Here is a 13,860-nt window from a genome sequence, read left to right as displayed (position 1 = left end):
TTATTTGAGACAAATAATGAATTACTTGACTATTATATCATAGTTTTAATTTAATTATAATCGAAATAAAAATAATTAAAGGGAGAAATATTTTTTTTTCATATAAAATTTTATGTATTATATACAAAAATGGAAATATTCCCAAGACATTTTTGTTATGAGTGTAATTTATCGAAAAAGTGATTTGCAAAATTAATAAAGCAAAAGCAAGTAATAACAACGTTACTGGTAAATATTGTCTATAAACAATTTATATGGAGTGTGCTCAAATTTGCGACGGAAAATCGGAAAACAGTCAAGACAAAAATAGTATGCACATTAAAATTTAATTTTAATGTTACCTATGAATTTCAGTTACTAAATATGGTCATATTGAGCGACTTCTTCATTATTAAATTAGACTTTATTTTAAAATATTTTAAAATTCGTTATTTTCAGGATATTTGGTAAAATATTAATTTTTATATTCTAGTTGTAAATTTTGTTGGATTTAAAAAATTGATTATTTGAAAAATAACGATTAATTTAAAAAACAAAGCTATAAATTATAATTTTACATCCATTCTACTATATATATATATATATATATATGTTTAAACGAAAAAAAAATGGAAGATTCAAAGACGTAAAATGTTCGTAAAATATAATTTGCGCTTTTTATTAACCTATATTTCAAATCTTACATATTACATATTGTAACACAAACACACACACTTATGAACTGATTTTCACTTTTCCCCGTAAAAGCTGATTTCTTTTTTGTTTTTATTGCTCCAATAAAATACTTTCTAATATAAGAAATTGCTTTACCTACGTATGAACAAGGGATTCTATATATGTGAAGGACGCACGCAGGATTGTAAATTAGTAGAAGGAGAAAAAAAAAATGAGAAGAAATACGATTAATGGCAAAAACACCCTCCATCTCGTTTTCTCATTCCTCCTGATCGTCCTAAATAAATAAACCTCTAAACTTATAAATAATGTCCTTCTCTACAAGAAAACACAAATTCAATTTCTTTTTTTCTTCTAAAAGCGAATTGCCTTTCAAGTGATACTTAAATTGAGCAACTAATAAAAAAAAACCCCCCCTATACATTTAATTGTTAAACAAATCAATTGAAATTTTATTTTTATATACAAATTTTTATTTTCCTTCAGACAGAAAAAATGAGGATAAATTTTTTTCCTAACAAAAGCTTTAAAGTGATTTTTGCAAAAAATAATGTTTCATAAATATTTCAAAATCTGTTCCTTTTTATATATTCTTAACTTTTGACGAGACTGACGTAAGTATAATACAGAAAACCAACAAAAACTTTTCTCAATTCAAACAAAACTTTTGCTCCATGTATACTGACGTAAAAGTTAAAAAAAATTTCATTTTCCTCTAGAGTTTCGAATTTTAGCAAACAATCGCAAAGATAAAGTTTTTCTTCATTCTTAAATAAAATAAAAGGAAGTTTTACAGTGAAGAAAAAATTTATTTGATTCAAATAATCGGTTACTTGACTACTATTAAATAATAATTGAGTAAATTAAAAGGTATTTTAAATACAGAAATTATAGATTTTTTGATTTAAATAAAAAATTATTTGCTTCTTTATTTAATAATAGCCAATTAATCGATCATTTGAATCAAATAAATTTTTTCTCACTGTAAATCAAATTATTTTTAATATTCCTTTTCTATTTTTAATTAATTTTCTTATAACTGCTAAACGATATAATTTTAATATTACATTTCGATTATTTTCATATTTACTAAAACCATTCTTCTAACACCTATAATTAAATTCATTTGTCTTATCACTTATTAAAAAAATTGAACATAACCTCTTACAGTAAAGAAAAGACAAAAAAAAATATTCCCCTTTAAATGAATCCAAAAAAAAAAATTACATAAAAAAATGATAAAATTATTTACCTTTCGTCGATGTTGGGCCAGGATTTGAGGAAAATCCGCCGCCGCATCCTCATTGCACTACACTTGCACCCTTTTCAATATATACAACAGAATAAAGAACTTGTGATACACCGGCGAAGCACTTCACAACCGTTAATCCGAATTTCGTTACCCCCACCCCCAAAAAAATATTACACTTATTTATCGCGAAAACGATCTTAACGGCAGTTAACGATTTAACGCAAAGCGATGTTTTAAAAAGCCTTGCCTTGATTAAACCGGACGCGATATGTATTATATCACATTTAAAATAAATAATTATCCAAAAATGTTACTACGCCCGTGGCAACGACTGGGCAACTACTGAGAGGGATCTTCTCGGTTCCGGCGCAAGCTCTGCTTCCGATTTTGACCAAAAGCTGCGCCACTAGAGATGCATGAGAGAAGGGTGTCTGTATCTACTTCCACCAGGGAGATGAAACAACCCCCGTGTGGACCAGTGAAGTAGCATAGCAAGGGTTGCTCGTTCACGCAAGAAAAAAAAAATATTCTTGAAATTCAAAGTTCAGTCAGAGTTTTTGATTTGTAGTATGAGTTTTGAATTTAATCTTTCCAGAAGAAATATCCAATTAAAATTTGTAATTATTCGATATATCGATCGAACAATGTTATCGCACCCTTGTAGAGCGTCATCCAAGGGTGGGTAGATGTTACACTGATATGCCAAGAATAATTGGAACTAAGGGACATTCTTAGCTACCCAACCCTGGATGACATTGAAAAAACTCAACCTTTTATCTATATACTTTACATATTTTATGGTAATGGCCATCAAGTGCCAAACAAAGAGGCTGACTAAAATTCAATCTCTTCTGGTAGACTTATTAATTACTTTTCAAATCATCCAATTCAACAAAAAATAAATATTGTGTAGCGCAGCGTTACTATAGCTAGTAAAACAGATCACCAATGCAAACTTTGTACTTAGTAATTTTTCTTGCACATCATACAAAACAATTGATAACCTTCCAACTTTCATAATTATAATTATAGGCGAAAATTTCATTTAAATGTTTAGGAAAGTTTCACATTAAACATTTATTTAATCGGGACATTTAAATCTTTACACAATTTTCACTTAACTTTGCAATTAAATATTCCGAACCTTTCAAATAAATCTTTAGGAAATCTTTAGGAAAGTTTCGGTGCTGTGGGGGTCAGTAGAGATAGCGTTCTTTCAAAACAAAATTAAATTCAGTTTTAACTTAATTTTTGCATTGAATTGAGAATAATTTTTAAGCAGATATTATTTATTATCAATTTTGTGTTTTTTTTTAAATAAATTAGCAGGAAAAGAATAAGAAACTAAGCTATAGAAATTTATTTATTCATAATTGAAATAATTTTTCAAATTCTTTTAATTTTACGAAATACGGTTTCTTTCGTGACTTTTGTATTTTATAATTAATGAATAAAATATTTCTATTAATCTGATACCCTTGTGGATAACTTTGCGATGAGTTAGTTTCCACCTCGTCCTCAATGTCGAAGTTCATTGTGGAAGCTTGCGGTCTCGCTGCAAACTAGTGTCCCTAAGGACGTCTCACTTCAACTACTATACTGCCTGCCAGAAGGCATCAAAATCTCTGATTGCTTTTAATGTTATACGATATGACAAAATCTAAATCTACGCTATAAAAATTGTGACATTTCAATAAAATCATTTATATTGTTACTAAATAAAAGAAAGAAAAAAATTAGAGCTGTGCAATGTTCGAATCGAATCGAATTTTCTTCGGTTTTTAATGACCCTGACTCGAATTTCGAACATTCGACCATCGAACTGGACTGACTCGGATGTCGGATTTTCGACATTCGAATTGGACGGACTCGAATGTCGGATTTCAATATTCGAACTGGGCTGACTCGGATGTCGAAATTTTGAAATTCGAAATGGGCTGATTCGAATGTTGAATTTCGACATTCGAACTGGACTGACTCGAATGTCGAATATTCGACATTCGAACTCGGCGTAAAAATTCGAACAATTCGGTTCGATTTATTTTGCACAGGTCTAGATTTTTTCATTTTCCAGGAAAACATTCTATTCATAAAAATGGAATAAAATTGATTATTCTTAGTCTACTGCAATTTAGGTTCAATTGGTAGGTTTTTTTGAAGGTTATTACGTGTTGTTTTAAGGTAAGAAAATAATAGAGACATGCTGATTAATTTTTTTTGAATTTGTAAGGAATTTTTTCATTTTCCAGGAAAACATTCTATTCAAAAAAATGGAATAAAATTGATTATTCTTAGTCTACTGCAATTTAGGTTCAATTGGTAGGTTTTATTGAAGGTTATTACGTGTTGTTTTAAGGTAAAAAAATAATAGAGACATGCTGATTAATTTTTTTTGAATTTATATGTAATTTTTTCATTTTCCAGGAAAACATTCTATGTCAAAAAATGGAATTTTCGACATTCGAACTCGGCGTAAAAATTCGAACAGTTCGGTTCGATTTATTTTGTACAGGTCTAAAAAAAATGTTTATTTTGAAAAACTTGTAATTTTTTAAAGGATTTTTAGAAAATCTGAAAAGACATTTAAAAATTAATTATATATAACAAATTCTGTTTCTACTTGAAGAATCATTAAAAATTTCAGTGAATTTAAAAAAATGTAGAATTTTCAATGTCTACTGAATGCTCTTTGTGAATTATAAGTATGATTTTTAATGGATCATAAACTGAAAAAATTCTCCATTTAAGAAATCTCTTGGCTAAAAGAAATTATTTTAAATGTGTCTGTAAAATGTGTACATGTAAATTTTTTATAAAATTATTTCTTTATTGTTAATTATCATTAATTAATATACAATTTTTTTTTAATTCTAATTTTCAAAGCATAATTTTCTCGAAGAATATAATTTATTTTTCACTTTCATTTTTATCACTTCATATCCTATTTAATAAACTATTTTATAGTTTACATAGCCGTGTTTAATACTTCGAGTTAATACAGTAATAATAATAATAATAATAATAATAATAATAATAATAACAGCTGTAACAAATACTTTTTCTTTAAAAAAAATCAGATTTTCTCGTAAATTTGTTTACAGTGACAACTGTTTCTTATTATTCTCTAATTAATAAAGAAATACTCTTTAATACCTGCATGAGTTTACTTAAGAATAGTAATCTTGTCATTTGGTTCTTTTTAAGTCTTTTCATTTTCAAAATACTGATACGACGAATGTTACATTAGTAAATAAATTTTTAGTAATATTAGTGATGTAACAGTAATAATTTCGTTATATCAAAAAATCAAAGAAGCTTTTCTCTTCTACAAATTAAAAATACACTAATTTTTAACTGCTAATACAATATATATATATATATATATATATAAGATTAAATGATTATATTTTAAATAGAAATTAGTAAAAACTAAATTTTTCCTGAGATAGTTGTATGTGTATCTTCTCAACAGATTGAGAAAAATGATTGTAACTAAAATCACTTTTTTTAGAAATTTCACTTGTTTGACAAAAAGAAAAAAATTTTCTAAATACTAAAATTTAAAATCTAAAAACTAAAATTTGTTTGCGACGCTTAAAATTACTCCTTTATATAATACTATTCCAATTAAATTTACTTCAGATGAATTTTACTCGCACTTTTTTTTTACTTAAAGTTAATTTCTTACATTAGAAACTTAAAAATTAATTACACTGAAGAAAACAATTATTTTATTCATAGAAAAATAGTTTCTTCAAACCAAATAATTTTTATTTGAATAAAATAAAAAAATTTTTTTCAGCGCAATTTTTTTCTTTAGAAGATTTTAAAGAATACTTTATAAGTAATATATCCCTTCGAAAGAAAATTTTTTTTAAAGAATAATTTATTCTTAAAATAATAAAAATAAAATAATAAAAATAATTATTTCCTCAAAAGAAGAAATAATTTTTGTAACACATTAACGTGAATTTATTAAACAAATAAAATTATTTAACTTTAAAATCTTCAATATATTTATTAAAAGACTTTTTTTAGTCATACTTTTTAATCCTGTAATTCTGACTGAAAGCGTAAATAGAAATATGTTTTTATTTTTTTTTTTTTATTGATAACATAAAGAGTTAAAATGAAAACATTTGACGAATATTTATAAGTCGAAAATTTTAATTGAAGGAGTTAAAAATAAAAAAAAAGTCGACACAATGTAAAAAAAAACACACACACAAAAAATAGAAAAACTTGAAAAAATATTCTGAAAAACTTGAGAACCTAAATTTGAAAAAAAATATCTATTATTCAAGAGTAATATTTAATTATATCATGTATGTATCGGTAATTATAAAAAAAATTTCAATTAATTTCACAAAAAAAATTGTCTTTTTAAAAAAACAATTTACAATTAAATTTCGTGTCGAATTATCTGGATTTTTAAATTTTTACAAATATTATTGTATTTATATTGTATAACAATATAAAATCACAACATTATAGTAAATAATTTTTTTTTAAAACAAAATTCTTCTTAAAACTGAAGAAATGGAAAAAATTAAATAATTTTTGCCACAGTAAAAGGCAAAAGGCCTATTTTGACAAAAGAAATTATGCCAATGTATTTTTTAATAATATGCATTCTGATAAATATTGCAAAATTGTATGTTAAAACTATATAAATAAATTTACTTCTATATATAATTAACATACATACAGACTAAAAAAAAAAAAAATTATTCTAAATATTACCCTTAAATTATTTTACACTTTTTAAATTTAGGTCAAATTTCGCAGAATTTGTATTTTCAAAAAAAGACTGCAAAAAGCACATAAGAAAAAAAAACATATATGAGAGAATCCAATAGACGTCATAAAATTAAATGAGGAAAAAAAAACACAGAAAAATGTAGAGGAAAAAACACGGAAAATGGAGAGAGAAAAAAAAATTATTAAAATAAAATAAACACAGAAAAATAAAACATTTTTGTCGAATATAAGAAAAACAGTGTAAAGATTCAAAATTTTCAAACGAATGCCAGTAGATGCTACAATTTTTGACTGATCTATGGAAAAAACACATTTTATTATCAACACATATAAATATTTTGTAAAAATTAAATGAACTTTTATATTTTAAAAAAATGCAACTCACTGAAAGTCTAATTCTGTTCAAATTATTATTATTATTATCTACAAATATGCGTTTTAAAATCAAAACCTTTAAAAAAAAAGAGAATTAAAAATTTGATTATAATCATTAAAAGAATATATTTAACATTTTTTTGTGTAAATTTTTTTTTTTTATGTACGTAAAAAATGTTTCAAGTCAAAAAAAATAAAGTTGTATAAAATAATTAAAAACTAAAAAGTTTACGAACACAATAATCTCTCCTTTTATCCGGTTTTTAATTATAATTTTTAAAACAAAACTAAACATTGATATTTTTTTTTCTCCCAAAACAAAACTTTTGTCAAAAAAATAAGATAATTTTCTTTATAAGAAAATTATGATTATAAATAGCAAATTTTTACGCTATTCATAAATTTTTAAATCCTTTTTTTTTCATTTTGTTTATATATTTTTGTTTACTCTTTCTCTTTTTTACTATTTGGTAATGATTATTATTTATCAATATTAAAAGATTATAATTTTCAAAAATATTGAATACTTAATAATATTTTTCATACTCTTAGTATAATAGAAATGTGATTTAGTTAATCACATTAAAATAAATAAATAAACAATTTTTATTAAATTACTTTTACTATTTGAAAAAAAATACTTTTATCCTTTCTTTTTCATCAAAATATTTTGCATTTTGAAATGATTTTTTATTTTGAAAAAAATATATACGACTTTCGTAAGTTAGTAGAAAATCTTGAATTATGTAATCAACATTTTTAAAGCAGAAAAGAATTTTTTTTTTTTAAACATTTTGTATATTCTATTAATATTTTAATTTTTTTTTTTTCAAATCAGTTTCATCTTTTTTTTCAATGTTTTGTCAATTTTTTTTCAACGCACTTATTCTTTGTGCTTATCCGAATATCAGTCAACACTAAACATTAACTCAACAGTAAAAGCAAAAAATTTGCTCACTGTTTAATATTTTGTAGCACCCACTTAAACAAACGATGAAAAAAATAAAAAATTACTCAAGATGCGAACGAAAAAAAAAATCCGAAAGAAACTCGTTTTCGGGTGTAATACAAAATATTTCAATCTTTATCTTGTTTTAATAATTAAAAAATAAAATGTTTGTTCTTCAAATGTTGCCTCAATGATGACTGATAACTGCGAAAAATAATATTATACCATAATAATTTGACGTTAATTATTATTCTTATTTAATTAAATAAAAATAACTTGCAAAAATTCAATATTAAAAAAATAATCAAAGTAATTTACATATTTAAATTTTTTTACCTGTACTGTTTGTCGCAAATATAGCAAATAAGTATCTTTCTGTTTTCAGGAAAGCAAAATTTGTAATGCTTTTGTAACTGAATTTTACTCTTAAAGATCCTTTTGCAGCGTTTACAAGCATAAGAATGTAATCCTGAAATAATAAAAATTTATTATTTTCTTTAATATTAATCATTAATATTAAATTAATAATAATTAATTAATTAATTATAATATAAGTGAATTGACAATAATAATAATATTCTGGGAAATGAATAAAATAATAAACAACGACATTTTCGATATAATTATTCTTTATTGAAAAAAAAAAAATATGTAAAATTTTGTTCTTTTATAAGGTGTCGTGTAATTCAATATTTACGATTCTATAAATTATAAGACGTGACCCTTGAGTTGTAGAAAAATATATAAACTTACATTTTGGTCTATAAAAATTTTATGAGCACGAGGGAATTTTTTTTTTTTTTTTTTTTCCAAGAGCTGCAATTATTACAACCGAGTTTAAAGTAGGTTAAAAAGGCCTGTTACCCGACGAAACCCCCCCTTGCGATCCCTCTCCCGTACCATTAACACTCTACTTGAAATGTGATTTACTAAACGTGACTAATGACACTTGAAACTACACGTATATATTTAAATCAGCCACCTGTTTCTTATTTTAAATACCTATATACATATATTAATAAATATAAAGGCGTCTTTCATGAAATAATTTGTATTTTGAAAAAAGGGCTGATTTTCATGTTTATAAATAAATAAAATAAAAAAGGGCTAAAGGTACAAGAAATTTTCTATAAAATCTATTTTAGATATTTAATTTTATAAAATTCTCTTTTTATTCTAATTTTTAAGTGAGATTTTGTTAAATGCAGTTTATTATGTAAGCATTATTGTATTCTTGAGTAGATGATGAAAACCGTTAAAAATGATAAGCGGTTATAATTTCTTAGAAGATTAGACGTAATCAGAGTCACCATTAAACCTGTAAAGAAATGTAAGTCGTATTTAAATAGATAAACAAATTGTAAATTAATTTTATTCATAAATTTTGAAAATAAATTTTTAATTACTAACCAAAAATATATTTATATATATCGTCTTCTAGTCTATCGTAAAATATTTCTGAAAAAATAATACAAGTGTAATAACAATATAATTATTATAATATTACTGTAAATTAATATTAATATTAATTTTTCTTATTATTTTTAATATTTCATTTTATTACTTACCTTTCAAATGCTATCATTCACATTTTATTATTTAATGTAATAAATTTTTCACTTTAAATAAATTATGAAAATTAAACTATATGTAGAAATTTTTAAAAAATTTTCTTATTTTTTCAAAAAATGCACTATACACGTAGACACATTTCAATTAATAATGAATCATTTTTAATTTTTAATAAAGAAATTGCAAAAGTTTATAGTTTAAAAATTTGAATTTTAAACTAAAAACTGAAAATTTGAATTTCTTGAACGTAAAAAATTAAATATTTTTTTTTTTTAATGTTTTTTCAATAATTAAAATAATTTATTATTTAAACTTTGATATTAAGTAAATAAATTAAAATATTTTTAATTATTAAAATTTATGGGCTTACTTTCTATTTTGCACGATACTATAAGGTTGCAAAAAAAAAGATATATCTCATAGTTTACAATTACCGTTTCCAATTACAAGTGTTGAAGAAAAAAAAATTCATTTATACTTTCTTTAAAAAAAATTTTTTTCTAAAAAAAATTTCTATTTAATGTTTGCAAAAAAAAATCAACGCAAACACGTAAACCAACAATGAAATAAATTATTTTCCTCGAAAGAAAATTTTAAATTAAATAATCATTTATATACATTACCTAAATGGGTCTTATTTTGATGAATAGCTAAAGTGCGTTGTTTGCCAAAAGTAATGTCGCACTCATGACATTTAAATCTGAAAAAAAAATTATTTTTCAAAAATAATTTTTAAATCAAACAAATTTATTTTTAACAGAAATTTTCCTAAATATTCTATATATTTACCTGTCAATATTTATCTCAAAATCCCTGTTTATTTCGTCATTTGATTTTATATTCTTTGGTGTATCAGGTACAATATCATCAGGTTTATTATTATTTTCTTCAATATTATTTTCATCCGAGCAGCTCTCAATGAATTTTGAATTCAATGATTTTTCATTAATAATTTTTTCACATGATTTTTTTTCATCAAAATTTTTACTCAACACCTCATCATCATCATTATCATCATTATCTTCATTTCTTGAATCACTATTACTACAATTATTATAATATTGATTATCATTGTCATAATCAAAATCTTCCGAACTATAGCCATTGATAAGAACATTTTTAAGTCTAAGATGAGATGCTTTTGTTGGTGAATCAAAATAAAAATTTTCTTCATAATCGAAAAAATTTAATTTCACTTCATTTCCATTTAAATCGCATTTATGTTTAACAATTTTAATTGGTGTTATTTTAATAATATCACTATTAGTACATAATAATGATGTGCTTAATAATTTATGAAAATCATCTGAAAATTCAATTAAATCATATGGATTTATATAATTTAAATAATCGGGAATTAAAAATTCACCATCAACTGGAAATGGAATTTTTTTCTTTTCAAAATAAAATTCTTCAAAACTTTCAAGTTCTGATTGTAATTCTTTTAAATTTTCAAAACCCAATAATTCTTCTATTGATGTTTCGGAATTTTCATTATTTCCCAATGATTCCATTGTTGATTCATCGAAATTGGAAATAATTTCTAAATTTGTTGTTTTTTCATTCAATGCCTGCATTTTATTTGAATTTATTTGTTCAAAATATTCTTCTTTTTGAATATTTTCTACATTTTGAAAATTATTTTTTTCTTGAAGATTTTCTTCTTGTTGATGATATTCTTTTTGTTTATTTTCTTCTTTTTCAATATTTTCTTGTTTTATAATAGTTTTATTGTCGTTGACAAAAATTTCACATTCATTATTTTTAAAATTATCATCATTAGAAATTTCGTTGTCATTGTCACTTGAAGATTGATCTTCACTAACGGGATTTATAAAAATGTCCTCTTCATTTAAATTCGATTCACTGGTTTTTAATGTTTTTTGAAAAATTGTACGTCTTGATGTAAATGGACATACTCTAGCGCTTAAATTTTCCTTTTTCTTTTTAATATCCTTTATTTTTGCCTGAATTTCGCTTTTACATTTTCTTCCAATTTTCGCTCGTTTTTTTAATGATTCATCTTCCTCGGAATTATTTTGTTTTCGTTTATTATTTTCATTTAATTTTTCCTCAATTTTCTTTTCATTTTTTTTCGTTGTCTTCATTTTCATCGGCTTCTCGATTTTAATTTCATCTTCTTTTTCCTCTTCTTCTTTTTTCATATCGATTTTTCCTTCAATTACTTCCAATTTTTCAAGTTTCACAGCAATTTCTTTGTCAATTTTCTTTTTAATTTTTAATTCTTCTTTCTTGCAATTTTTCCGATCAATTTTAATTTCAACTTCTGTATCAATTTTTCGTTTCTTCTCAGAAAATGAATTTTTTTCTTTTGAATCATGTAAATCTAAATCTATATTGTTTGATAAATTATAAACTTGTTTTCTTTTTCGATGATTTGTATCCTTGAGGGATTTATTTTCATTATCATTTTTAATATCAAGAAAATCATATTTATTTTTTGTACTTTTAGTTTTGAGAATATTTGGCAAATAACGATTATTGGAATTAATGTTAATATTATTTTTCATTGAATTTTTATCGTAAAACATTTGATGTTTCTTGTGATCATCAAAATTTGAATAGAGGGGAAATTTTGAGTTTGAAAATTCTCTTGATAAATCATTATTATTTTTAAATGAAGAAAATCTTTTATCATCTAATTCATTGGAAGATTTGAGTACACTTCTTGATGGTGGTGGAAGAAAAACTGTTGTTTGTCCCGTTTCTGAATTTATTTGAAGCGATGGATTTGGTTTTGAGCAGTATTTCAATAATTTTTTACTACCACCGGATGAATCGACTTTCAAATGGATTTTTGCTTTCGATAAATGAGTACAAGAAAAAAGATTGTAACATTCAGTTTTACCCATTTTTGAATTCATGTTTCCTACAAAAAAAAAATAAATTTATTGAAACACGCACAATGGGGGGAAAAAAAATCAACAAATTAATTAATTTAATGTTAATGTAATTTTTAATTTAATATTTTGAAAATATTAAAATTTAGAACAAAAAAAATAAAGAATAAATTAATAAGAAAAATTGTCAATTCCCATTATAATTAAAATTTAAGGTTATAAAAAGAAAAACATCAAATTGTCAATTAAAAAAAAGTCCATTATCAATATTATCTATCAAAATATATGAATAAATTAAAGACTTACCTTGTAATTTTTTTTTAAAATCCAGATGAAAAATTTTTTAAGAAAACCGACCGGCCGGCTTCACGATCTTATCAGGAAAATCATAGAAAATTATTTATAAAGGATATCTTGATATTAAATCATTTTTTTTTTTCACAACACTTTTGACTCCTTTGATTGATACGTTTAAATGTGAATTATTCCATATGGATTGAAATTAATATTATTAATCCATTCTTTTGTTTTTATCTGAACTCAATTGGCGGCGACGAACGAATGATTGCGATGCTGAGGATGTAATGAAACACTCAGAAGAGCCTGGACTCAAGAAGTGCCTTTGAAAGCCATAATGTAAACATTAGAAAACAGATCAGTGCTGTGATTAGATTATAGGGCCCCTTATGCAAATATATTTAATTATTTTTTTATAAATCTAAATTTCAGGACAATTATATATATTTTTATTTACATTTATTTTTTTTCGTATCGTAGATATATTTTATTCAGCTTTTAACGAGAGTTCTTTTAGAAAGAGAGAGAAAAAAAACTCCCCAAAAGGGGGCAGTATTCAATTATTTGTTGATATTCAAGGTCAAGAAATCCCAAATTCTAATTAATCCTCAAAATTAATTTATTGAAAATTCATAAATTTATAAGTAATATTAACTAATAAATTAATTATAATAAAAAAATAAATTTTTAAATTTTACTAACCTGTTTTACAAAAATTGGCAAGATTGATGTTATAAAGAAAGAGCTTTAAAAATGGTGCCATTGTTTATTTTTATATACTTCACTGGTTTTTCTTGCACATTATAATTTCTTGGATTTTACCTCCCCTTAATATTCGCGTATATTTCTTTATCTATTTTCTATATGTAACACTTCTTTCAATCGAACCCCATAAAAAAAAATTGGAGTGATATCAAATTCTCGGTAAGTCAATTTGTTTTTTTTTTTAAGTTTTTATAAGTGTAAAATAGAAATAATAACAACAATATAATCTACATTAAAACAATTTTAAAAGTTAGGTTAAGTTCTTTTTTTCTCTATTATAATAATTCAATTTAATAATTCTTGTTAGTTTAGGTGTCTTTTTTTTATTTTTTGCAAAATTATGTATATTTAAT

General features: G+C 23.6%; 2 protein-coding genes across 2 annotated transcripts in view; both read right to left on the bottom strand.

Annotated features, from left to right (window-relative positions):
* Positions 1 to 2,281, bottom strand: part of LOC127278463 (two pore potassium channel protein sup-9) — a 66,930-nt gene extending 64,649 nt beyond the window's left edge. The window contains exon 1 of the mRNA XM_051300197.1: positions 1,928 to 2,281. The gene's annotated coding sequence lies outside the window, so the exon portion shown is untranslated. The remainder of the gene's footprint in view (positions 1 to 1,927) is intronic.
* A 4,035-nt stretch (positions 2,282 to 6,316) lies between these two features.
* Positions 6,317 to 13,667, bottom strand: LOC127278462 (uncharacterized protein PF3D7_1120600-like). Its single transcript, XM_051300196.1, has 6 exons — positions 13,445 to 13,667; positions 12,752 to 13,065; positions 10,374 to 12,474; positions 10,208 to 10,284; positions 8,349 to 8,481; positions 6,317 to 8,216 (listed from the first exon to the last, which is right to left on the bottom strand). Exons 3-6 carry the CDS (start codon positions 12,467 to 12,469, stop codon positions 8,165 to 8,167), a joined length of 2,358 nt encoding a protein of 785 aa, XP_051156153.1. The 5' UTR covers positions 12,470 to 12,474; positions 12,752 to 13,065; positions 13,445 to 13,667; the 3' UTR covers positions 6,317 to 8,164.
* Positions 13,668 to 13,860: the final 193 nt, after the last annotated feature.

The sequence above is a fragment of the Leptopilina boulardi genome, unplaced genomic scaffold (assembly GCF_019393585.1).
Source record: "Leptopilina boulardi isolate dan_hultmark-lab unplaced genomic scaffold, ZJU_Lbou_2.1 LbouV2_202, whole genome shotgun sequence".
Classification (NCBI taxonomy): domain Eukaryota; kingdom Metazoa; phylum Arthropoda; class Insecta; order Hymenoptera; family Figitidae; genus Leptopilina; species Leptopilina boulardi.
The sequence above is the reverse complement of the archived record's forward strand: the minus strand, read 5'-3'. Positions and strand labels throughout refer to the sequence as shown.